Source organism: Spermophilus citellus (assembly GCF_964194105.1).
Source record: "Spermophilus citellus genome assembly, chromosome: 2".
In the NCBI taxonomy this organism is placed as follows: Eukaryota; Metazoa; Chordata; class Mammalia; order Rodentia; family Sciuridae; genus Spermophilus; species Spermophilus citellus.
Window position 1 is genome coordinate 78,616,015 of NC_138183.1, and position 27,811 is coordinate 78,643,825.

The following is a 27,811-nucleotide window of genomic DNA, read 5'->3' on the forward strand; positions in this document are numbered from 1 at the left end:
TATAAATTCAATAGAATATCATTGGGCCTTAAAAAAGAAGGAGAACAGACCACAACATGGAAGAACCTTGAAGACATTATGCTAAATGAAATAAACCAGTAACAGCCAGATGCAGTGGTACACACCTGTAATCCCAGCAATTTAGCAGGTTGAAGAAGGACATCTCCCCATTCCCACATGAAGCCACAGACAGAATTAAACTATTTACTGCTTTTTCCTATACATGCATACCTATGATAAGATTTAATTTATAAACTAGGCACAGTAAAAGATTAACAACAATGAGTAGTAAAATAGAATAACTATAATTACATACTGTAATAAAACTTATTTAAAACTCAAGAGTCATTTATTTCTAGAAGTTTCCAGTTAATATTTTTGAACCATTTCTGACCACTGAAACTACAGAAAGCAAAACCATGGTTAATGACGGACTACTATATGTGATGTGAGAGTGTTTCCAGTGTCATCCTGCCCAGACTCTTTCCTGTTTTGATAATAGCACCTCTGTTTCCCTTTGGAGAATCATCTCTCCATCTCACTGGGGTACACAAAGGTTTGGGACTTGAGACTATCTCCCTCTGGCTTCAGAGATGGCTATGTGACCAGGCTTGACCAATCAGTATAGTCTCTGCCCCTGCCACAGTGATTGGTTCTAGGATAAGCATGTGATCTGAGTTGTTCCAATCAGACTGAACCCAGATTTTGTTGGAACCTCTGGGGAAAAGAATTCCTGTCTGTGGAAATTGTCAGCTGAAGGGAATGTAAACTGAGGGCATTATGGATAAAAGAACCCAACATAGAAGAGAGACAGTAGGTAGAAGGAAAAAAATGAATAATTTGAACTTCCTTATCTATCTCTACCTACAACCAGGTTATTTCCTGAATTCTTAATATGAGATGATTAATGTTTTTATTACCTTAAAAGAGGTAAGTTGGGTTTTTGTTACCAGCCACTCATAGAGGCCAGACTGACAAAAAAAAAAAAAAAAAAAAAAAAGATTGGGAAAAATATGTATGTCCATGGATCTTTTTTCCCTCTTTCTATTCATTCAACAAATATTTGTTTGTTGTCTGCCGTGGACTGGGAGCCTTAAGGGCTTTGTGATTGTAGAGATGATCAAACAAGGACATTCCTCTATGGAGCTTGCATGTGGACTATTCTAATTTATAAAAACAGTGTTAGCTCTCATATGAAGTACCAGTAGAGTGATCCTTGAAGTTAGCTGGCCCTCATATGTTTATTGGATGAATTGATATCTCAAGATATAATTACACTGTGGAATGATTAAATCAAACCTAATTAATAAATTCATCGTCTAATTATTTTTGTGGTAAAAACATTTAAAATCTACTTTTTTGGTACTTGGAATACATAGTGCATCATTATTGATTTTCAATAACATTCTGTGCAATGGATCACTGAAGCTTTTTCCTCTTGTCTAACTGAAACTTTGCACCTTTTGGCCATTTCTTTCTTCCCCAGCTCCTCCAGTTTCTGGTATCCATCATTCTACCCAGTATTTCTGCTACTGTTTGAAAAGCTACTTGGGTTTGTCTACCCTGATGATTTGCTTCCCAGTATGGTTTGCTCAGAGACAGGTGAAAAGGAGCGGGGAAGAGGAGCAGGAATTGGCTGCACACATAACTCCAGGACCCCTAATCCTCCTTTCTGCCTCTGCTTCTCATTTCCTCCACCTTCCCAATAGCTGGGGTCTAACAGATATAAGTTAGCTACCAAGTGACAATGGGAAAATTCCAGATCACGCTTTGAAGACTGTGGACTCCCTTAGATCCCCAATGCAACTCTGAAAAGAAAAAGTTCCTTTGTACCTCCCCTCCCAAACTCTTCCTTCTGCATGGAGTCTCCTCTTAGCCTTTCAGACCAGTTTAAGAATAATAAGCCTGCCACCAGTCACAGAACTGTGAGACATTTGCAGCACACCCACTGTCACATTCTTCAGGTATCTGCTATGGGCTGAATTGTGTTCCTTGATATTCATATGTTGAAGTCCTAAACTCACAGCACCTCAAAATGTGAGTGTATTTGCAGATAGCATTTTTACAGAAGTAATTAAGTTAAAATGGAGTGGGTCCTAATCTAAAAATGAATGATGTCCTTTTAAAGAGGACATGTATGTGGACACAAACACAGAAGGAAGACCACGAGGACACACAGGGAGAAGACAGCCATATGCAAGCCAAGGAGAGAGACCTCAGACAAGACCAACCCTGCTAACACCTTGGTCTCAGACTTCCAGCCTCCAGAACTGACAGAAAATAAATTTCTACAGCCATCCAGGCTGTGTTAATAGTGTCTGATCTTCACCAGCACACCCAGTTTCATGGAGGAGAATCTTTATTCTGGAAGGAGCACACCAATCCTTCAGTTTATCTCCTCTACCAGAAAGCCCTCTACTGCTGTCTGACAGATCCAGAGGGAGAGAACCCAAGTTAGGCCTCTGGGGACAGAAACCCAGACTTACACGTACCCCACTGCATAGTATAATCACATTCTAGGAAGCTAATTTACAAGACTTGATTAATTTCATACTCTCCTGAGGGATAGATTCAGTAATCACACAGCTATGTCAATCTCACAGAGACAACTTATCCTTTAACCATTTCTCAGTCATAGGCATGTCTTCATTGTGTAAATGGAGATAGCTGTTTAGGGGGAAATGTGCATATGCTTTTAAATAATTGCTGTTCACAGAATTTTAGCATTATATGGGATTCCATTACTCGGTCTCATACATCACTCACATGCTCTGGTTACCAGTTCCCTCCTGGTGGGTAAAAGTTGGTACTGAGAAATAAACTCCAAAGCCTGAGACCATCCATCAAGCTAGTGAGAAACAAGCTTGAACTAAAAGACTGGCAAATACATGAAAAAATGGTGACTAACTCATCATAGGAAATGCAGTTTCTACCTTTATACCAAAGAGATGAATTTTGATCGTCCCTGAACTTAGTTTAATACACAAAAAGAATCTTCTTCATGAGTTGCCCAAGAATGGGGCTTGACTCCATCCCAAGTTTGTGTGTGTGCATGCTCTCTCTCTCTCTCTCTCTCTCTATCCCTTGTGTGTGTGTGTGTGTGTGTGTGTGTGTGTGTGTGTGTGGTGTTGGGGATTGAAACTAGGGTCTTGTGCTAGACAAGTACTCTACCATTGAGCTACATCCTCAGCTCACCTTTACCTATACTGATCTTTCTCTAGATCAATAACCTTCATCTCTCCTGTTTTCCTCACTTATCTCCTGCTCAGCTGATCTCTTGAGATCACATTACAGTGATTTCACTCTTGTTTTATTTTAGGTAGAGCTATTTCAAGAATTTCTAATTTTCACCTTTCCTGGATATTTCTGGAAGTTGGGTGTAGAAAAATGTAATGCTAAGTGGTGATATTTTTGTTTCTTTGATAATTCTCTTGCTTCATGGGCCATGGTGGCTTAAGAATAGGTATTCCATATTGGTTCTAGACAACACTCAAATTCTGCTTCTCATGGCAGTTATGGAAAGTACATTTTTGTTCTCAATTTCTGAGTTGGAAAAAGATTTTGAAAAAGTTCTCTGTCTCCAGGCAAAACTATACCTTAACCATTGTGATTATCTGCTAGGACTTCTTAACTGCAGCTTCTGATGCTGTTTGTTTCTCAGACTGTTTGTTCAAGTAAGAGTTCAAGAAGTGTTTGAGTGCCAGAATCACATGAAAAGTGTTAAACTAATTTTCAGAAGGGTGTTTTACAAAAAGAGTGGATCAGAGATGCGTTGTGTTCTCAGAAATCCTAAAATTTAGGAGAGTAAAGGAGGAACAGACACAACACAAGTTCACACAAAATGAGAAAAGGAGGGGGCTAAATGCCACAAGAGGTAACAAGGAATTTGAGACAGGAGTAGTTCCTCCAGCTGTGGGCAGAATGGATTATGCTAGAGAGGTGGTACTTGGCCTTGTTGGAAAGTGGGGAAGGTAATAAGGATGGATAACATCTGGGCTTTCCCTTTCTCCCCAGCCCAAATGCTCACTACCAAGACTCATTCTGTTTTCACAACCTATGAGCCAGAATTTCTTTCTTTTTTTTTTTTTTTTTTTTTTTTTTTGCAAGGGGCTGGATTTTGTTCCCCAGCTCCTTTTTTTTTTTTTTTTAATTTTAATATTTATTTTTTAGTTATCGGTGGACACAACATCTTTGTTTGTATGTGGTGCTGAGGATCGAACCCCGGCCTTGCGCATGCCAGACGGGCGCGCTACCACTTGAGCCACATCCCCAGCCCGAGCCGAGCTTATCATGGGCAGCATTTGGCCTGATCCCTGCCCTCAAGCTGAATGTTCTCCATTCTCTCTGTTAAATGGTAGTTATTCATTCACACAGCCATTATCCTGGAGGGAAGAGGACAACCAGAGGAAAATGTCACCATCCTCTTCATACCCCAACCCAATAGTTATACCAAAGTAAATACAAAGGTTTGCAAACCTGAGCTCTCGGGAAAGGGTAGTCACAAAGATCAGAGTCCATGGCCTAAGGCTAAAATTCAGATGTGGAATTTTACTTTCAGCCAGTGCCACTGCCAAGGATTTTATGCTTTTTTTTTCACTTGATTTATATTAAATTAAATCAAGTAACTCCAAGGTTGTGAATTCTTAACCATGCTGAATGAAATTATGACCAATCATCAAGCTTCCCAATTCTTCTCCAGGCACTTCCCTAGTGTGTTCTCATCTTCCTCAATTTCAAGGACTATAGTTTTCTTCCATGTCTGCATTTCTGGAATTGCCTCCCTTGTTTCCATTTCAAGCACTATTCCAGCCTCGATTATGTTTCAGGAGGGACTACCTCCTACCATTTTGTCTTCCATTTCTCCCACACCATTGCCAACCCACTGCCAATCACAACACCTAGCTCAAAAAACACTGGCTTCCCACAGCCAACATGATACAATGAATACAAATTTTTTGTTTGATTCTCGGGCCTCTCAACCATCTAGTTCAATCCATGCTTACCTTCCCAATTGCTCTACCCTTCACTCAAAATCAAATTCTCTTCATCTCCCAAATCCAATGGATGGCCCTCCTGACTCTGTAGCATGGTTTATCTATCAAATTCTGTCTTCCCCCAACCTACTGAATCTGCCTCATTCATGAATCTTACACTTGACAAAGGAAATAGAGCAACACTCTCACCTTAAGGCACCCAAAGCCCATTGGTTACACCCTGTAAGGAGCTGATTTCACTCTGTCCTTTGCATGCCATTTGTTTTACTTCCTCCTCCCCATGGGGTGAGATAAGAGGTTGCATCTTAATTGCCTTTGGATCACATGCAGTTAGTCCTTAGGGACAGCATCCTGTTCAAAATAAATGTACAAATTCTGAGAGTGTTCAGTTTCATTTTCCCTAAATTTATGTAAGTATAATGATTGTAAAGGAATTAGGAAATGCAACCTTATTCTGAAAGTAGGATAGATTTTTATTCTTAAAGCTCTGTGGAATTTAAATTGCATAGGCTAGATTCTTCTAAGAGCTTCCCAGAGGTCCTGGGTTAAAAGGAAGTAGCCCAAGATGGAGAGTTAGGACCCTCAGGTTGTGAGCCTAGCCCAGCCACTGACTGAATGATCTTAGGTCAATCACTCATTCATACTAAGTCAGGGTTTTGTGGGTTTTTTTCCCCCATTCTTATACCAGGTCATTTGCTTTCTATCTTTATTTTTCTTTCTTTCCTCTTTTCCTTTCTGCCTATAAACTCAAAAAGTAAGCCCAAATGAATTTCAAGATTTATTTCAGCTTATACTACTTTAGCAGTTGTCTTAGGACTCAGAAACCATACAGTGGGCCTGGGGGTGTGCCTCAGTGGTAAAGTGCATGCATGAGACTCCAGGTTTGGTCCTTGGTACCACAAAAATAAATAAATAGATAGATAAATAGATAAATAAATAAAAATGGAGCAATTATCAAAATACCAGATAAACAGCTTGCTACTAGAATAAATTATACCAACTCTGGCTGTGGCCTTCAAATGATAATGGTGCCTTGACATTGAATGCCACCTCCTGTCTCTTCTCCTGTGCCCCTTATATGCATCCATCCACTACTACCCCACAGTTCATGTTGTTGTTGTTATTATTATTATTATTATTATTATTTCATTTTTTATTGGTACATTATAGTTGTACATATGATGGGATTTCTTGTTACATATCCGTACATGTACACAACATAATTTGCCAATATCACTCCTAGGATTTTCTCTCCCTCCCTATCTGCTATTAATAGAATCCAGAATGAGACACACCAAAATGTTCTTTGTCAATTCCATTGCAGACAGGATGCCAGGGAGCAGAATTAGTCTTTTGTTACTTTTGACTCTGCCCTCTCACCCCTTTTTCTTTCCCCCAAATATATTATTAACTGTAATTAGTAGGAATTGATGAAACCAGCCCAAATATAAATGTAACTCTGGCCATAACTTCCAGTACCTCTTATTGAAGAGAAGAATCTTTTCAGGAGTACAAAGCCATTGGGGGAAGAACTGGAAATGGAAATTCACTAGAATGCACCAAAGAGAGGTCTAACCATTGGGGGGGGGGGTGTTAATTTGACTCTTTGTTAATAAGAAGGAGATCTGGCTCATTATTCTTAACTACCTATGGGGCCGCAGACCTTATTTAGGACATAAAGGGTAACTTTGCATTACAAAGCTTAATCTCAACAGGATGTTTTTGGTGCTGCTCACTGCAAAAGACAACCATTCCTGCTGTTCTTTATTCTTGAGTAGCAGAGCCAGGTCCAAGCCATTTTAAAGTACAGAGCCTTCATGATTCTGAAAGTGTCTAATTCACCAAAAGAAACATTTCTATAAAAGCAGGTATTTTTCCCTTCCTGGATAAGGAGTCTTTTCAATTAAGAAAAATTCCATGGGCCATTTTTTTTTATTACCATTTTAAATAGTTATCACAGGTTTTACATTCTGTTTATGTTATTGATCACATATTTTTTTTTAAAAAAAACTTTGATCAAATGAAAATTTTGAAATGAATGATTTGGAGGCTGTTCCCATATTTCTCCAAAGGAGGGGCTTGGGTCCCAGAAGTCGTACTCTTAGAGCAGTTTACCTATGATTTAAACCATGTCAAAGAAGGGGGCAGTTTCTGGAAATGGTGTCTATATGCCTAAATCAACATGGCAAGGCCTCTGATCTCAGGCAGAATTACACTTTAAATCACTTCTGCCAGGGGAGGATCAGGTTTTGTTTTCTAGTTCCTACACAGGAATATACAACTTATGTGATTCTTGGTTGAAACTGGCCAGATGGTATTTTTTTTTTTTTTTAGGTCCTCACATAACTTAGTTTCTCAGTTAAATTTTGATATTTGATAAGTATTCTTTCTGTCTCTTGATTTTAAAAAGAGAAGAACAAACGCTCTTTTTTTTGGATGACCTATTTCTGCAGCTCAGAACTAAGGTGAGTTTTAAAGGTTACAAGATTCATTAGAAAAATAGAGAAGTGGATGTTATGAGGGTCAGCAACTTTTAGAAATAACATTTTTAAAAATGCTTCTCTACCAGGACTGTTCTGATTGTGAAGTAAACCAAATAGACATTATCATACCCAACAGCAAATAGTCCCAAACAGTTTCAAAATTGTCACTGCTTTTGATTTCCTATCACCATTTTCAACACAGAAATAAAGGAATAGAAAAAGGATTCTAGCTATGCAATTATAGGTAATCGCTGATTACCTGAGGGACAGGAAAGGGGCAGGTGAGCATAAAGACTACAAGCTCGTCGCCTATGAGCTGATGCAGAAGGAAATGCAGCAGCCAGCTGTCAGTCGTGAGGGGCTGGGCAGAATTTGGCCTCCGCTCATCCGCTCCTTTCTCCCCCTCCAACTTCCCAGCAGCGTAGAAGAGGCTTTGAAAACCACATTCCCCAGGCAACCTGCCTTCACGCACCCGATCTTCTAAAGCCACACCCCGACCCACCTACCTTCTGAGGATGAAAGGAGGCTCGCTAGCGGTAGGGCGAGAAGGATGCGCGGTTACTGCTCTTCAGCATCTCCTGTCTGGAGCAGTTAACTGGAAATACAGATTCGCCTCCATTTTCTGGTCACATGATCCCTGGCACATCTAAATAAGGATGATCACCTGCCTCCCAGATCTCCCAGTGCACCAGCCACCAGCAAGCGGCTGGAGCACAAACAGAGCTAGCTGGGGCTAGGCAAAGTTATATTGGGGGATATAAAATACTCTCGCCTGGATGGTGATGTCAGAAATGCGCCCTTGATTTTTATGTCAGCTCAGGAAAACTGTCACTCTTGTGCCTGAGGGAGATTGTATGTGAACCGGCTCAAAGCACAAGTTGCGAGGGATTTAGTTTCCCTGAAGTCTCTTAAACACACACACACACATCCTGTATTTGAAAATACAAACTTAGGATGCTTGCCCAAGATCCACACAGCAAAGACAGAGGTTAAGCATGTTGAATATGACTTCTACCAATTATTAGCAAGTTTTGACTAAATAGCAAAGTGCCCCAGACTGCTCATTCACCAAACCCAATAGTAGTAGTAATATACTTTATAGCACAACCTATGTAGAGGGTCTGGGTTGAGAAAATCTTGCAAAAGAAGTTTGCTACTAATATGATTATTAATTCTAAAAATGCCACCAGATACACTGACTTGTTAAGGAAAATAAAATAATAAAGAAATTTTACATAATAAAAAGGAACATAATAACTTTTAGCCCAAGTTTACTGGAGAGTGAACCCAGGGGCACTCTACCACTGAGCTATAGCCCTATATTTTTTTATATTAAGTTTTGGAACAGGGTCTCACTAAATTGCCCAGTCTGACCTCTAGCTTACAATCCTCCTGCCTCAGCCTCCCAAGTAGCTGGTTTACAGACATGTGCCTGGTTGGAGACCTCTCCATTATGCAATGCTGGTTTCCTTCTCCAAGTGGAAAAGGCAGCAATGGAAGGCTACAGAAAGAAAGTTAAGTGTGTTCTGTTTTAAATAGTATCTGTTTTAAAGTCAGCAGCTGATATGGAAAGTGATTAAGTTATTGACATCAGGCCAAACTCAGCTACCTTTAAAATTAATACTTCATTAAATTTGACAAGTGGGACACTATCACCAATGATACTTCCTGTTGTCTTACAGGACATTCTTCCAGATTATACCTGGCAAAATAATCCTAAACCAGAGTCAGCAACTGAGAAAATGTATTATTTTATTCTTATACGGAGGCACCTACAATTATGTTTTTAAATAAGAATTACTGCTTAAATGCAATAAGCAGCATACCGGTGATTATATTGACAAAAGAGGCATGGTAGATGTCAAATTCTCTAGTAGGGTTTTAGTTATTCACTGAGAGCTTAATTAGTATTTTCAAATGATTATTTCATGAATTGAGGTTTAAAAAATAAAGATATAAAGGTCTTTGAAGGTTACATATTGTCAACTTCTGCTTGAGTTTATGCATAAGAGATGACTTAGTAAAACCATTTTTTTCCCTGATAAGGAAAAGGACATTTGAACTGAATAGATTATAATAGTTATGGTAAAGGAACACATGACCAATTTTAAAAAAAATAAAAACATCTATTTTTCTCCAAAAGGTTGAATGAAGTGAGTAATAGCACCATAGGAAAACTAAAAGATTATAAGAATCCTGAAGGAATTATAACAAACAGGAGAAGTATAGGAACACTAAAAACAGGTAACCATGTTCTTTTTAAAAATATTTTTCAGTTGTAGATGGACACAATATCTTTATCTTATTTATTTATTTTTATGTGGTGCTAAGGATCGAACCCAGTGCCTCACGCATGCAAGGCAAGCGTTCTACCACTGAGCCACAACCCCATAGGTAACCATGTTCTTAAATTTCAAAAGATGTATTTTGTAACTTTTGAAGAGAAAGATGTCTGTTGTTCCCAAGTTAAATCTAGCACAACTACCTTGGGAAAAGGAGCATTAAATACCTGACATTTTCAAAAAAAGGAAATTATGTCAGACAAACTGCATTTCTTTTACGTGGGGCACCTGACATTTGACAGGTGTTATTCTAAGTACCAGGGGTACAATGATGAACAAGACACACCAAACTGCTGCTTTTCTGGGGGTTATATTTTCATAGGTAGAGCAAGATATGAAAAATCAATTAAATAAATGGAAGATCATTTCGGAGGGAAAATAAGTGGTAGGAAGAAAGTAAGGTGGTTGGAAGAGAGCGGGCTTCTTAGCTTTGGCACTACAGGTACCTGAGATTGAATAATCCTTTGTTGTGGGGAATATTTTGTGCCCTTGTAGGATGTCTAGCAGCATTCTTGGCCTGTCCCCACCACAAGAGTGTCACCCACCCCAATTGTGACAACAAATGTTTCCAGATTTTGGCAAATATTCCCAGAGGTGAGGGAGGAGCAAAATTGTTTCAGGTTGAGAAACAGCAGTTTGGATTTCTGGACTGACTTTTAGATAGCGTTTGTTCCAAAAGGACTCACATTAATCTTGGAGACAGATCCTCCAACCAGAGGTCAGTTAACTAATCCTGTACATAAATATCTCCGTACAGTGTTCAGAAGCGGAGGTTTTACCACACTCCACCTCTGCCGGCTGCGCTGAATAACATCTGCCTCCTCAGCTCCACACCCTTACTTCCCCCACCCTGCTCTCTGCCAGCCTCCCCCACCCTTGTGACTGCCACTTGATTTTGTCCAATGAGGATGGGAGTGGGAGATGAGAGGGAGGAAGGAGAGGGAGGTAGGAACAGGTACTCACCCAGCCCCTTCCAGTGGGACTGCCTGGAACTGAAGACAGTTCTACCCTAATTTCTACCCTAAATTCTTGAAATTCTTGTTCTGTTTAGGATCCCTCCCCTCTTGCTGCCACTATTCCTAGGCCACTGTGCTATTCCTTGTGGGTCCCCACACTTGACCTCCATCTGTATAAATCCTCCCTTTAAAAAAAATATCTCTTGAATTTTCCTAATTTGAACGTGTCACCTGTTTTCTCCTGTGTCCCTGACATTGTAATAATATATCCTACTTAAGAAAGTCATGACTTCTTGTCTTCCTCAAATACCATCAATTTTCGAGAAAGTTTGGGGGGTTTTTTTGTTGTTTTTTTTTTTAAGGAAGCTTTGCCACTAATTCTGAAATTTTAAGCTTTTAAGCAGAGACACAACTTGAATTTTCCTAAAATGAGAAGCCAACACAACACAAATGGGTTCCTCTGCGGGTGTTCCTCCTGCCAGTTGATTGAACTGTATCTGCTTAGGTTGGCACTCAGGGTTGCCTCATTGTAAAATTCCTCACCACAAAATTCTGCATCTATGAATATTTGAAAAAATTAAACGAACATAGAGAGGCTTTGATTTTCTTGTTTCCCTTTGACCTTCAGGCACCCAGTTGGTCCTGCACACTCCCAATAGGGAGCAGCTACCAACATGATGGTAGCTCTCACCAGTTTGCTGTGGTAGACATCAGAAGAGCTCAGTAGGTCACAAGATTGTCTGAAAGGCAAGTTCTGGCTCAGACTTTCTCAAGAAATTGCACTGAGAACTTTCACTATGAAGCTTTGTATGCCTTTTGATGAGACAATGGGGGAAACAGGAATGAATTCATAGATGTTCAAGAATGACTTGAAAGTGCCATGCTTCATTGACAAGCTCTGGGATGGAAGTGAGAAGTCTTAGGTTTAAGTTTCAACTTCACCACTTTCTAATTTCTGGATGGCATTTAGCAACTCACTTTTTATTTGTTTGAGACAATTCAAGGCTCATATTGAACTCAGTGAGCTCAGTGATCCTCCCACCCAGCCTCCCAAACAGCTCAGACTAGATGGGTGCACCACCATGCCTGTTATCTTAGCTGTTCACAAAAACAGTTTTTTCACTAGACTGAGTCATAGTGACAGTTAAACTTGACCTAACTATCTCAAATGATAATTGGTGAACCAGAAGATAATATAATTGTTAATTTGCTAGCTCTTATTATTGAAGGTCTGCTCAGGGTGGGGTTGGCCAGATATGCAGAGATGAGGGGTTAGGAAACCTCAAAGAAAGAAAGGGAGAAAAAAGAGGGAGGGAAGAAGGAAGAAACTGAATTGCAAATTTAAAGGACTTGAGACTTGTCACCACCAACTCACCAACTATAACACACTAAATGATCAACTCTAATTACAAACATAAATGACCACAGAGTTAGTGCCAAGTTTGGTTTTCCATGTTTGGTTCAGGAAAAAGCCAAGAAACAGTGAATAAATTACAGAAAGCCGAATTTGTGGAAAATCAACTCACCCGTTAGTGAGGGCAGATGTTTAGACCTGGGACACAGCCTAACCACACAGCAAGGCCCAGAAAGGGGCCATGAGATTCTTCACAGAGTTCCCATTACCCAACATGGAGAGAAAGAGTCTACAGATTATTTATTTATCCATGTGATAAGAGAACCAATGTATTAACTCTCCAAATGTTAAGTCATAGACAGAAAAAGTCCAACTTTGAAGGTCTCATAAAAAACCAAAAGGTCACTCACTCACAGGAAAAAATATGAGTTCTCTTCTATAGTCTTATTAGACAAGAAAAAAGGTTTAAAAATTACTAATTTAAAAAAGATAGAATACATAGAGGTCAGTGTAGAAGCAGAGTATATGGAATATGAAATATGTTGTGTTTGAAAGTCATTTTTATTTTGCGGAACACTAAATACCTCGCCTCACAGAGTGAGGAAGCAAGATATATCTCCACAAATATAAGGGTCAGTTTTACTTCTAAATACTCCATGTCAAAGGTATGGGAGATGGGCTGGGGGTGTGGCTCAGAGGGAAAGCCCTAGCCTAGCATCCCCAAGGACCTGGGTACATCCTCAGCACCACACACAAAAAGGTCCAAATGACATTAATGTAAGGCCCTCTCCCTTCTCATCCCCTCCCCTTCATTCCTTCCACACACACCCCCAATTGCTGCATGTATCTCCAAGATTAGGCAATATCATCAGTTTTTCTAGCCCTCTTAGAAATTATTCCTTCCATCACCCTATGCAGCTATTTCCTGCTGGACATATCATTTGGGCTTTTGACTATCCACTATGACAGTTCATGTTATGTATTAACTTGGTGAGGCTAGGGTGCCCAGTTATTAGACCAAAGACCAGTCTAGATGTCTATGTAAAAGTGCTTTTTATTAGGTATTACCATGGAAATTGGCAGATTTTGAGTAAAGCACATTAGGCTTCATAACAGGGGCAGGCCTCATCCAATCAGTTAAAGGCCATACAAGAGAGGTCTGAAGTTTCCTGAAGAAAGAATTCTCCTCAAAACTGTCTGAGTTTTCAGCCTGCTGCCCTCAGAATGTGGACGCCATTTAATACTGACTCTTCCCTGAGTTTCTAGGTTGCTGACCTGCTCTCATGAGATTGGATTTGCCAGTATTATAACACATAAGTCCATTCTCTCTCTCTCTCTCTCTCTCTCTCTCTCTCTCTCTCTCTCTCTCTCTCTCTCCCCCTCCCTCCCTCCCTCCCTTCCCTTTATTTATCTATATCTCCTATCATTATATGTATGCATTGATATATAGACATAGAGATATCCCTTATTGTAGGGCTGGGGATGTGGCTCAAGTGGTAGTGCGCTCGCCTGGCATGCGTGCGGCCCGGGTTCGATCCTCAGCACCACATACAGACAAAGATGCTGTGTCCGCCAAATACTGAAAAATAAATATTAAAGTTCTCTCTCTCTCCCTCTTTCTCACTCTCTCTCACTCTTTCTTTTAAAAAAAAAAGAGAGATATCCCTTATTGTTATACGTATGCATTGATATATATAGAGAGATATAGATATAGATATAGATATTATATATCTCCTATTGTTTCTGTTCCTCTGGAAACCCCTGAATAATACATGACACAATTGTCCCTTTATTTACGCATCATTCTTCTGACCATGTTTTGCCCCTTCGTTTTAATCAATGCTTACTCTGCAGATGTCCTCTGAGACTACATAGGAAAGACCAGGTATGTTCATCACTATCTCAGGGAACTAGTATTTAATCCACTGATGGCCCAGTCTATAGCTGTAGGATGACCAACATGTTTGCAAAGGGCTCTGGGAAGGCTGAATCTAGGGAACATGAACAGAGTACTGACAATTTCAAGGGCAGAGGCTATCTCCTAGCCTACTAATACATTTTGTTAATAAGAGTGAGCAGGTGGAATGAGAACAAAAGACATGTTTCTCATGATTTCTCAGGTGCTCAAAGCTGTCTGGGAGCTGAGGGGGCGAGACAGGCAAAGAGAGGAAAGCAGTGCATTTGTAACTGGTGTGCCATGTCACACATACTGGGAACCTACGTCTATTTATGAAGTCCCCCTCCCCTCTTTCTTTTGTTCGATGGTCTTGATTTTAGATATTCTGTCCTGTGATCAGATGCTGTGTCAGGTGTGGCCAGGTTTTTGTTTGGGAAAGCATGGCTCTCCCATTCTGCACTTGCCTTCCTGTCGCCGTGAGTTCCTGCATCTTACTCTTCCCAGTTCACTTGACTGGCTGCTTACCTCCTCTTCACCTTTGCAAATTATGATCTTCCTTTCATCCATCTCTACTTGTACCTCTCAGCCACACTGTAACTTCCAGGGGCCCTTCTGATTCAGAGGCCCCTTCCTTCATTATAATTTTTTTAAGTTCATTTTGCAATTATTTTGGTAAATAGACAAATATAGTACACAGAGGAATATAATTATTCTTTCCTTCTGACTATAAAAGAAAGTAAAACATTCTCATGGCCCTTTAAAGTATTGAAAGCCCTGAGCACCCTCCCTCCTGATAGATGATACACTGTCCTGGTACCTGCTCCATACAGGTGCCCTAAACAGGAGTCTCTTCTCTTATCAGTTACTCCCTTATATAATTTTACCCCACACAGTTACCATGGTCAAATGAAATAATGCACAGAGGGTGCTTAGCAGCTGATCTATGGCAAATGCCCATAATTTGAGCTATTTAAAGTTAAAATGACATCAGTTATTATACCATCTTGACTATTATAGACCTTTTCACCTATGTCTAGTTCCTTAATCAAACTGAAAACATCTAGGCTAGGAGTCTGATCTAGAGCAGTAGTTCTCAAACTGAAGTGTGTTCCTGAATCACTGGGAGGCGCGGCTGAAGCAGAGTTGCCTGTGCCCAGCCCCTTCCTGAGGGAGGTCTGGGATGGAGCAGATCATTGCACCTCTTACAAGCACTCTGGTAGTATTGATGTCACTGGTCCTAGAGGACTGCTGTTTTAAATGACTGGTCTCTTCCCAAAATCAGCACAGAGAGAAACTTTCTGATACAGAGTGTTATGCAAAAATTAATAGCAATGCTGAGGGGAACATCCACCCCAGCCTCGCACTGTGAGAAAGTTTCAGTACGATAGGAGCTGAGCAGAAAGAGATGAGCAAAGGAATCTTTTCTTTTAAACTGAAAGAAAATGTGCTACTGGCACAATTGGACAGGGACTGTCATCTGTTGGATTGGAGGGGTATGTGCCAAATGCAAACAAGAAGCCAAACAATAGCTCAGCCAACTCATGGCTGCCTGAGTTCTCAGCTCAACCCACAGCAATGCCAGCAGGGCTGCTGGGATCCATCTGCTCCTCTTTCTGATAACGGATCTGGGGTCTCTCTGGAGGGAAGTAGCTTGACAGGAAAAGAAAGATTAGGCCAACCGAAAATGTCAGTTCACGAAGCTGCACTTGAATATGGTACAGCTTTTAACTCTATACAGCAGTTTAGTAACCCCACATCCTCCTGCGATGCTTTTTTGTTTTCTGTTTTCTTTCATCAAGAAATGTAATTTGCAAATGCCGGAGCTTCCTTGAATACACTCTGTTTCCACACAAATTAAGTTCACAGAATTTAATACTATGGGAAGGCTTGAGATCATCCAGTCCAACCCACTAATTTCACAGACGAGGAAATGTAAGCCTGGGTTTAATCCTAAAATACATAACTGGTAACAGTAGATCTAGGATGGGATCCAGATTCCTTGACTCACGTGGTGCATGTAGTCCTTTATATTCCCAAACTGAGCAGGAAAATGATATCTTTCCTCCACTGCTTTTTAAAGAGAAAACAGGGTTTCCCCCGTTGCTTCATTTACTTTTCACTATTTTCCCTTTTTGTCAATGGGAGCAGGGGGTGGAGGAGTGGTAATAAGGGCCAATGAAGAGAAATAAAAAGTTGAAAAACAGTTTCAACAGAACCCAAAATACTGAAGGTGGTAAGAACATGCGTTGCCTGCTGTACGCTCCTTGGCTACCTGGAAATGTGGCACAAGGCCAATTCTCAGAAGTCATGTGAATGAATGGATGGAGGGCTGCATCCATTTGCCAGTTTCTCAGCCAATTAGGGGGCTAATGTTGTACACAAAGATTTTGAGCCTGCTCTGGAGTCTCTTTATCTCTACCAGAAAGTTCAGTGTTTACATCAAACCAGAAAATGCCTTTTCTATAAGATAGGCAGTGTGTCAGCCAGAAACTTATGGGCTTTGGAGGAGGATAGCTTTGAAGCCCAGAGTGCTTACTCTGGTTACTTAAATCTAGGAGAGTGACAGAAACATTCAGGGCCTTGAATTTCTTCTTCCCCATTTCATTTTTTTTCCTCCACTAGCATAAAGATTAAATGACGTGTGCAAACTGCCTTGCACATAGTAGGTGCTGAAGAAATGTAGTGACACTCCATTCCATTTCCTGTTTCAGCATCATATAGGTACTGAAGTACATAGGGTGGGGGACGGTATAAGACTTATCGAAGGGATTTTTTGTTTGTTTTTTGGCTGAAAATGTGCACAGATTATCATTATGGTCATGGTTCTCTAGTTGTATGGATGATATGCCTTGCAATAAATAAAAGCAATGCTTCTGTCATGCAGGGGTTCTTCACATTCCATAACCCCTCACCATTTCCCTGGTTTCTAAATAAAATGATTTTCAAGAAAAAAAATAAGTTTAATATTTTGCTCACCCATTTGGTCTTGGTTTCCTGGTTCCAGGCTCAAGGAACTCTGTCTCCTCCTCCATTTCCCTCTCAGGGATCTTGTTTTTCTGAGAAGGCTGTGGTGAAAGCATTTCCCATTCATTGTCATGGGTGACTGTCTGCAACAGAACTGCATCTGGGACAGCCCTGCCTTGCCTTTTGTTCCTCTGTGATTGGCTGCTCTGACCAACAGAGACTTCCTCTAGTGCTAAAGACTCTAGAGACTTCATTCCTCCCAGAACCTGCACCTGGGGATCCTTGCCCAGGCTGAGATCAGAGCATGGCTCCACAGTCTGGCAAGACCATCCAGGCCTTGAATCCCTGGCTTCCAATGCTGGATCACCAACTTCACCATGGCCCAAGACCATCCAACTCTGGTCTTGTGTAGGGCTTTCAAGAGATGACCTCTTGTCGTCTTTGGAAGACATTTCCTGTTCATGATGATCTTTGTTTTCATGTAAGGAGGCAGGCTGACATGGGTCTGGGAAGTTTGCTAACCGAGTTCCTGGAAGCCCTGTTTCTTGGGATTCTATGGGTGATTCTTCTGATTCAGATATGCTTCCTCTTGCTTCACAGGCCTCTGACTTCAAGGGTGAATTTTTTTCATGGTTTACAAGTATGTAATCCATGTGTAGTACATGATGATCCTCATTCTTGGCTATGCATCTTTCATCCATATATTCTGATTTTATCTGCTCAGATTCTTCAGTAGGAATTATGTTTTCTTCTTCTATCTCTAACGTTTCCTGGATGGCACCTAGAAAAAGATGCAAGTGAGACGGGGAGAACAAATCTTAAATAACATGTTGTGTGATTTGGGATCTTTGCAAGTGATTATTTTAAAAAAGGCAATTTTAAAAATATTTTTATTTTGTAGAGTTGTTCAATTTTCAGGGATAGGTATTATGATATAAGCATTAGATTTTATTGCATTTTACAAGCATTGGATAGCATGCAGAGCAAACGTAGTTAGTTTCTCTTTACCTATATTGGTAGAAAGAGTATATTTTACAATTGCACTAGTTTAATTGAAGCCAACAGTTTCTCGGGAGAGGAGGAATGGGGAGGTTTCTTACCGTTTGATGGTCCCATGTCGCCACCTGCTGGTGGATCAGAATTATCTGTTTCTACTTCCCAGTCAATATTTGATGGTGATAACTCAGTGTTGGAGCCTGCCCCTCCTACAGGTGAAGAAACTGATTCAAGGTCTTCATGAATATGCAGTACCACCAGCTGGTGTCCAGGCTGTCCATTTGGGGTCTCAGGGTGTTTTCTCTCATTTTGATCAGGAAGGGCGGAAAGCAACATCTCTGCTGCTTCACTCCCCAGAGACACACCCTCTGGGGACCCAGTTTCCTCTGTTCTTTCAGCACCATGGGTAGGTTCTGTGAGATAGGACAAATCAAAGGGAGGTGTGTAGGGTGCCAGCGATTGCTTCAGAGCGTCTTCCTCCAAGGGAGGGTCACCACCATAAAGAAAGTGTTCAGGTTCTTTCATTAAATCTTCATCGATATTCTGGCCCATTACATCATATTCAAAATCACCCCATGAGGCTTCAGATGAACAGATATCTTGCTTCCCTGGATCCCCATCAACTGGTGTCTCCGGATGACCTTCCGATAGTGTCAATTTACTCATGTCATCTATTGTTCCTGTAGAAGTGTTGAGACCAGAGGCATCACTGAAACTATGGTCAAAGGCAGCTTCACTTACATCCAAGCAGGTGTCTGAGGCCAGCAAAGGATCAGTAGCTGTGGCGGGATTCACAGGAGCAAAAGACGGTTCATAGCTAGGTGAAGCTCTTGTACCTGTCTGACTTTCAGGAGAAAAGTTCTCTGATACCCCAAAGCCACTGCCTTCTACAGGTGGCTCCTGGTGAGCTACAAAAACCCTAGTTCCCACATTTTCAGTCCTTGGGATTGAAACTTCCAAAATTGGTGCTGAATCTAAGCCAATTCTTTTTTCTGATGCTTTTAAACCTGTACTGTCATCATCATTCATTTCAGAAGGTTCTGGAGAACCTTTATAAGAGGGAGGCTGAGATGAGCCATCTACATCTGCTTGATTGCTGATGGGAGGTAGTGGAATTGCATTTTCAGAACAGAGCTCTGGGTTGTATGGGATAGATTCCTGCCCAGGCTCCTGACTAGGTTCTTCATTCACCTTTGGCTCAGCAAGATAACAATCACTGAGTTTCACTTCAGGTCCCATGCAAACACTGACGTGCTGCTCAGTCTCTTGCTTTGCTTCAGAATCATGACATATATCAGGGCTGTTGGAGGCCTGAGAATTGCTGTCCTGGTCACAGTGAGTTAGTATATCAGGATTCTCACCATCTGGTTTTACACTGAAGGGCTGCTTGACATCCATCCACAAGTCAGGCGAAGCTGAGGCCAGCTGCCTACCCTCTTGGAAGTTGCCATGCAAAATATCTGGAACAAAGGGACCTTGGGGGCTCTCACTAGGGCTGGAGCTATCCCATTCAGAGCCTGATTTCTTTATCAACTGCATAGGGGAACTCACAGTAGGGATATTTTCTGCAGCAATGCTGGAATGTGTCATTTCACCAAGGTCTGGTTTTTCTTGTTCCCACCAATTTGCTTCTTGACATTCAGCAGTTGAGGTATTGGCTATAACACATTCATTTTCATCTGTGGGAGTAAATGCTGGGTCCGGCTGATCCCAGACGGACAGCGTGGAATCCTGACACGGCTCTTGGGTGGGCATTTCAGAAGGAAGGTTGTTGCCAGCAGAAGATATGAAGGTTTGCTCTGTGGAATCCTTATCTTTAATCTGGTCCAATATTACAAGCTGGCTAAACGGATCAGCATATGGGTCTGGCTGTCTTGGTTGAATGTTCCAGAATTGCTCATGGGAGTTGTCTCCATAATCATCCAGAAAGGGTGACTGAAGTTTATCATTGAAAGGATTAGTACAGTATGTTTCTATGGATTCCATATCACCCTCCATGGGTGCTCCCCAGGGACCCACACTTTGGTAGTCCGGAGAATTCATCTCTAACACAGCGCTCGAGTTAGACAGCTCCCCTTCAAAGGCACTTGCGCTTTCGATTGGTCTCACTTCGGGTGGAGGGGCATTCCACCACTCATTGCCTTCAGCTGAAAAGCCATGCATTTCTGATCTAGAATGATCCTCACTCTTTGGTTCAGTTTTGGCAGACACTTGCCATACGTCGTCTCTGGTCCTCTCTGTCTCTGGAGAAGATCTCCTGTCTTCCACTGCTGTGATCTGTGCTTCAGTCTCTGTGAGTGGTGAGAAATTCCATTGATCAAGGCTGCTTTGCGAATTGTCACAGAAAGGGTTTGACTCATTTTCATTCCCTGCTGGTTCTGAGCTGCCTGCAATGTCTGAAAACTCCTCAGGCATGGGATCCACCGTGGCCAAGGAATTGGATTCAGTTAATGAATCCCAAGCTCTGGATTCACTCTGAGCCACCTGACAAGTGACCAAATGGATCTCTTTCTCTACTGACGCTTCATCACCTATGCCATCCTCGTCAGAGTCAGAGCTTGCTCGAGTGGCCGTGGCGTCCTCTGGCTGCACAGATTCAGGAATGTCACATTCGTTTTTCTCCTGAAGGCTAAATGTTACATTTCTTTCCAGATAATCACCTGAATAGTCAGAATATTTTCCTGTTTCAGGACTGGATAGAGAGGATAGGGAATCACGATCCACTGAGTCATTCCAAATCTCCAAAAATTTAGGAACCTTGTGATCAAAGCTGTTTTCAAGCCCATCTGTTCTGCTTTCCTCCAAGTCTTTCATTTCAGAAATGGCTTCTTCTTGGCCCTCAGTGGTGACTGGTTCCGATTCTTGGCGATCCTCCTCACTCCATCCATCTCCATGCTCTTGCTGATGATCCACATGGGGTACATGGCCCCAGGGAGACAATGCAGCCAAAGAATCATTTAGGTCAGGACTCGATGCACTCGAGTGAGTATACCCACTAGAAACACTATTTTTGTCACAATCTGCAGATGAACCGGTCCCTGGAAGGCTGTTGTCAGTACTCTTAGCTTCAAGATTCTTAGTTATCTCAGAGCTTGGGTGATTATCCTGAACATCACTGTCTGTAGGGCCATCCCAAATATCCAGGCTTTGGGGAGATGCTTGAGATGACCCTTCTTTTACTCTTTCTGGCTCCAGAATGTTATATTCTTTAGTTTCCTCAGGATCCATTTCAGATAGAGATACATTTTTTGTTAAATTCATCCCATCTGGAATCTCAGTAGTTTCATCTGAATTCCCTTGACTTATGAGGGACTCTTCATAGGTCTCCTTTGCTTGCAGGTTATTTGTGGACATCTCTGTTTGTGTATCATAAGAGGTTATATTGTAAGATTCAAACTCTAAAACATCGTGTGACTCCTTGGTTTGAGGACTTAAAGTGACTGAAAGAGATCTGGTTTTGCCTGATTCGGTGCCGACTTCTTCATGTTCAGATGCAACTGGAGAAGAGAGATCATTAGGCCCTTTTTCATAAATCCCTGAAGTGCTATCCATTCCCAGATCTACTGGATCCCCTTTATCAAGGCTCCCCCTGTCCAAGGAGCCTGGAATTTCATTCTCAGTTTCACTTTTTTCGTAGCTGTGACTTATCATCCATGGATCTGAGTGGGCAAAATGTCCTGGACTCTCAAGCCCGGTCACCAGGGATTCTGTGTCACCTTGCGGGGCTCCTGTCCCTGTTTCCTGGTTGCCAGGATGAGTTGTAAGTGCTTCTGACTCACTGATTCCAGAAACTTCCAGCACATCTCGGGTGGGACTATTCTTATCACTTGCTGAATGGCTGGGACTTTCAGGAGGTAAATTGCTTTGTTCTGAATCCATAATATACGACGGGTCTGTCAACTTCAATGATGACACGTCTTTCTCTCTTATAAAAGAATCCCAAATACTGCTTGCAATCAGCTGCCCACTCTTCTCATTCAGAGTGTGATATTCATTGGGAGCAGTGTCCTTGGTGTGCTCAGATTGGGGGAGTTCCCGATCTACCTGATTCGCTTCCTGATACTCTGTGCCCCATGGCTCCAGCTGCCTTACTGAAAATCGGGTTTCTGGTTCCGTACTTTCAGCCATATATCCCTCTGCTTGGCCATCACTGGTGATCGCCACACCCCCACTGCAGTCATCCCAGTCCAAGTCATTGTCCATATCCGAAATGGTTGCCGTGGACTGCGTGTCCTCCAGAATGACTCTGTTCCACAAGTCGAGGTTGTCAGAGGCTGCCTGGTGGGAGTTGGTGGTGCTGTGCAGAAGTGTGAGCTGCCTGTTGGTTTCATTGTACATCTGCATCATGCTGGGGTCATCGTAACTGGACTGGCTGCTTTCCGCCAGGTCATCCTCCACGGAGGCGTCCTTATCATCTGTGTGCTCTGTCCTGAGTAAATCTTTACCTGGGTCATGAGTGGCATTTATTTCAGGACTATTATCTGCGTGAGGTGAAGCCCACATGTCCAGGTTCCCAGGACCAGAACTGATTCGATTTCTCGGTGGTTGCTGTGGCGATTGCGGAGGAACTTCAGGCTCTTCTGTGGCGCAGTCATTTGACTCCAAACCTGCCTCTTTGGCAAATGGCTTGTTTTCGGTTTCTTTTTCATCTCCAGCAAATGTTGGTGATGTGTAAGAGTCAGAGGTGGAGTAGTTGGTATCTAACGGAGAAGGCACTGAATCTTCTCCCACATTGGATGCACTGTAATCAGAGCATTTATAGGATAAGAAGGAATCTTCCCAGGGAGCTAAGACATCTGACCCTCCTTTCTTAATACTCTCCTCAAAAAGTCTCCAGGATTCTACCTTTTCATATACATTCCCTCTAGTTTTAGGATCCACGAAACCATGCTGATCTTCTCTTGGTGGCTTAGAATTATTCCATGCCTGTTCCAAGTCAGAACTGGGATTTCCAGATACAACAATATTCTCCCTGGAGTCGTCGTTCTTCTTGCCCCAGATTGTTGGAGCTGCTTCATTATTTATCTCACTGGGTGAATGCTCCTGAAGGTCTTCTGAAGGAAAGGAAAACCCACTTTTTGTCATGGCCCACTCACTGGGGTCCCTCGCAGCAGGTGTCTCACCACTTGTTGGGTGAAGATTCCAGGTATTTTTTAGAGCTTGGGTACTATCTTCATTACCAAATGCACCCCAGGCTGGAAATGACACTGCAGTTGCGGGTTCAGCATCATTTGTAGACTTTCCCCAGGGCTCAGGCATTGTGGTGGGAGAGTGGCCAGAGTGCCACAAAGCAGCAAAGTCTTCTATCAGGTGGTTTGTTCCCTGGGGGGATGCATTTGGCAGATGTGACTTCTCAGTGGGCAGGCTCTGAAACTGCAGACTTTCCTCTTTTTGGTCTTGAATAGCATTGCTACCCAGTTGGGCCTGACCAAATTCAGACTCCCAAGGATCTGACTTTGGGAATTCAAGATTCTTTGGCTGAAATGCAGAATCTGAGACTCTCCTATCCCCTGGGCTGGGCTTATGATCTTTCCAGGACTCGGGGCTCTGGAAGACAGATTCTTGTTCGCTGGAACTCCATGCATCAGCAATATTTTTAGAATCTATTTCCAAAGCACCCCACCAGCTGCTGCACCGTGCACGAGTCTGAGGTGGCCCCATGTGCCCTGTGTCAATTTCTTTGTGGGTTATGTCTTCTGGATATAGTGGGACTGGCTCTTCAGTGGACGGTGAACTTTCTACAAAGCTATTCATAGGTGTTGGTGGGATTCTTTTCCCAATATTTTTCAGTCTTTCTGGTGAAGGAGAGTCATCTCCCATAAAACCTGTCATGCTCAAATTTCTTTCAGAGCTGTCTCCAAGACTTTCTTGTCTCTGGGCAAACTCCTCATCAAATTCCACAAGGCTGTCTTTTCCAGCCTCTGACAACAGTGAACTGGATGAATAATTGGACATGTTGATCCCGATCTCATCAAGTCCTTTGGGCCCAGCAGCGAGTTGACCCTCTGATGAATCACTGTTGGGGAAGTCATCTGTTGGGGAGTAGTCTGCGGAATGGGAAGACGGCTGGGACTGCCCAGAAGCCATGGGTGCTGAGTCAAAGTTGAAGAGGTCAAAGCGTTCCCCATGTTCCCCAGACCGGGCATGCTCCTCTGCCACTGCCCCTTCGGGGATGGGACTATAGGAGTCAAACCCTGGGAGGAGGCTGTGGTGAGGCCCTGCACCTTCTCCCACGGGACTGTCGTCACTGAGGAACACTGAGCTCTCCTTGGATGAACGGCTGCTCCGAATGGTGGCCAGCCCGCTATCTGGGCTGACAAGGTCTACGTTGACATCCACCTGAGCATGGTTAGAATCATTGAGATCTGGAGGGTTTTCTATGAAGTTCACCGAGCTGGGCTGTGGCTCTATGTCAGAACCGTATAACTCCATAATCCCAGAAGAGCCCTGGGAGAGGGGGGCACTGCCCGCCACGGCTTCTGTTGAGGATGTCCGGCTGTTGGAGACCATCTCTGGACACCTCCTATTGATGACTTCCTTGATGAGGAGAACCACCTGATCACAAGTCACCGATGGGTCCTCCTGCTGGTACACCAGGATCTCGTCACAGCCACATTCGAAGGGCTCCAGCTCCAGGCAAGGGTTCTGACACTCTTCCAGCTCACAGCAAATCTGAGGGAGGCACAGAAGTCTGCATGAGCACTCAGGTGGTCTTTGCAGTGTGCAATTTGTCTTCCTTACTTTTTTTTTAAACAGTAATCTGTGTTCATCTATCTAAAAAGACCTCAAATGACTGAGAATTGTATAATTTGAGACTTGGGAAACCCCACTTAATCTACCACCAACCCTTTAATTCTGTGAAACTCTTTCTCATTTAACTCAAAATCCAGCTGATTCACTGGCTCATGGCTCTCAAAAGTTCCAAGTACAGAGGTTTAGAACCATGTAAGTCCTTTCCTACAAGCAATATAAAGGATCTGCTGCTAAGAGCTTTGATTTGAAAAATACTATCGTGGAGGCTTCCAATGTCTAAATCTTGTCCCTAGGGAGCCAGTAACCAAAGATAAAAATTCAGCTTTGAAACCAAATGCAGAGTCAAACATTGAAAGAGCCACAGGCTGGTGACAGGGTGCATAATCATGTAGGTCAGAGGAGGAGGCACAGATGCACCTGTGGCAGGGGCAGGGGGCTTCTTATCTGGAAAAGAGAAAGCACAGAGAGCAAGCTAGAGTACACATGGTGTTAAGAAGCTGATACGGTGCTCTTTGAGGACAGAACAGGAGAATGTAGGAAAGAAAGGAGGCATTGCCTCCAGCCACCTGGGGATGCATGAGGCGGTGTCTAACCTATTAGTGAGGGACGATGAGGGAAGGAGCATTTGATGCCCACATGGTTCCTCCTGTAACGAGTCACATAGGTTCTTACATTAGAAATCAAGTACACTGGCTTGATACATCCAGTGGTGTCTTCTGATTAATTTTTCTCTAATTATTTTTTATTTCCTAGACTTTGGGGTTAAAAGGCTTAGCCATCAACCTAGAGGATCCAACTGTTAACCTAGTCAGAATCTTAGCTACCACCAACTAACAGATGAAAGCCTCAAGTCACCAGTTACTAAAGCCCGAGCACAAAACAGAAACTAAACCTTGTTAGTTATAACCGAGGAGCAGTCTCAAAAGGAAACAGCACGCCAAGGTAAACTTGCTCTTATTTGAGATAGAAAAACTTGATTTCATGGATTCGGTCGAGAAGAAAAATTGTCCTGGAGCTCTGCCATGGTCTGGATATGATTTGAGTGTGTCCTCCAAAAGTTCATGTACTGGAAGCTTGGTGCCCAGGGTGGCAGTGTTGAGGTGGTGGGGACTTAAAAGTTGGGGTCCTAGTAGGAGGTTATAGGTCTTGGGGGTATCACCCTCAGAGGGATTTATGAAGGTTTCATGGGACTAGATTAGTTCTCATGAGAGTGGGTTGCTATCAAGCAAGTTCAGCCATCTCAACGGACTCTTCTGCTTCCAGTGTCACCGTGTCATCTCTTCTGACTTCTCCCATCAGGGTGACACTATCTGCCTTGAGGTCCTCACCAGAGCCCAAGCAGATGCCAGTGCCTTGGTCTTGAAACCCTAGAACTGTGAGCGAAATCAACTTCTTATAAAGCCTCAGGAACTTTCTTATAGCAACCCAAAATGGACACAAGCTCTTTGAAAAGGTCCAATGCACAAAATACCTCCAGCATTTCCTAAAATTCAAACGCTAAGACTCTATCTCTTACATTTTATGCTATCTCTTGGGGTCAATTTCTTACAAGCTACAAATCCATTCCCATCTCCCACCATGTGTTCTAGAAGCCAGCAGGTTAGGATGCAGTGAAATGGGTTAGGGTCGAAGGAGAACTCACCTGACTGCACAGTTCTAGGTTCTGGGAATACACAGCGACCTGCCTCCTTGGCTGCTGCTCCTCTGATAGGTAGCTAGCGAACAGGATGAGGACGTCATAACCAAACTTGTCTGTGAATGCTTTCAAATCACTGGTGATATTGCTGTGAAACAGACAATTCTGAAACAACAGGACATTTGATATTAATGTCAGTGTGTGAAGAGCTGTGCCACAAATACGTCCAATCTGATGACACATTAGGGACAATATTTATAGTTAGAGTCAAGTGAGATGAATACTTTTCTTTGAGAAAGTTTGACAAATTTTATGCTATGGCTTAAAATACACTTTTCTTACAGGTTTTCCCAAATCGATGGAGGAAGGACTCTTTGCCATCATTAAGAAATAGCATTAGATTAGTAACAAATATCTTAACATCTTTTTCTAAAATACTTATTCAAATCCTTACTTCACAAAGCATATTTACTCTTTTTATCATTTATATGAATGTAGGTTATGTTCATAATCTAGTACTAGAAAAATAGGAGGGAATTAGTGTTCTCTATAAAATTTTCATTTTATATTTTTCATTTTTATAATTAAAATTTTAAATATAAAATATTTTGTATTTTATATTTTTATAATTTGAAAATTTTATTTGATGACTATTATTAGTTACAAATAGAAATTCCTGAGGATAAAATTAGTTGAGTTTACTGAGTGACTTTTACTGTATCATAGAAGTGCAGAAGATGTTTATTTATTTGTTTGTTTTGTGTATGTAGTCCTGGGGATTGAAAACAGTGGAACTTTACCACTGAGTTACATCCCAAGCCCTTTTTTTAAAAATTTTATTTTTATTTTGAGACAGGGCCTCACTAAGTTGCTAAGGCTGGCCTTGAACTTGAGATCCCCCTGCTCACCCCAAAAGACTTTTATAAAGAATTTTGACATCTGGTCTACTAGGTCTATGTGGCAGCTATGGAAGAATGAATAATTTCAGAAAGCACCCAAAACTGTGGCCCATATAATTCACAGAAAATGTGCTGGTCTCTTTTCCAGATTTATCTTCAGTGAGAACCACTTTGTCTATGTGATTCTCTTCCTGAAAGAAGTACAGTGAAGTCCACATGCTAGCTCCTAGCACAACAACTGGCACATACTAGATACTGAAGAACTATTTATTGCATGACAGGAGACACACATACACAAAATCAACCTGTGCTGCACAATTCTGTATCATAGCTTACATACATGCATAGAGTCAGTCCCCTATATCTGTGGAATTGATCAACCGTGGATCACATATCTTCTGAAAAAGAAACTTACATATGTACAGACCTTTTTCTTTGTAATTATTTATTAAGCAATACACTATAAAATTATTTACATAGCATCTACATTATATTATATAATACCATATAAGTCATATACATTAAATAAGTAATCTA

General features: G+C 41.9%; 1 protein-coding gene across 7 annotated transcripts in view; it reads right to left on the reverse strand.

Moving 5' to 3' along the window:
- PRUNE2 (prune homolog 2 with BCH domain) overlaps positions 1-27,811 on the reverse strand; it is a 262,656-nt gene that overhangs the window by 67,571 nt on the left and 167,274 nt on the right. For all 7 annotated transcript variants that reach the window (XR_014020379.1, XM_081278889.1, XM_081278893.1 and 4 more), the window contains exons 7-9: positions 26,382-26,540; positions 18,091-24,658; positions 17,003-17,771 (exon numbers count right to left, since the gene is read on the reverse strand). Coding sequence is in view for 6 of the 7 variants with exons in the window: in XM_081278889.1 (XP_081135015.1) it covers positions 17,003-17,771; positions 18,091-24,658; positions 26,382-26,540 (7,496 nt within the window). In the remaining variant the exon portion in view is untranslated. The remainder of the gene's footprint in view (positions 1-17,002; positions 17,772-18,090; positions 24,659-26,381; positions 26,541-27,811) is intronic.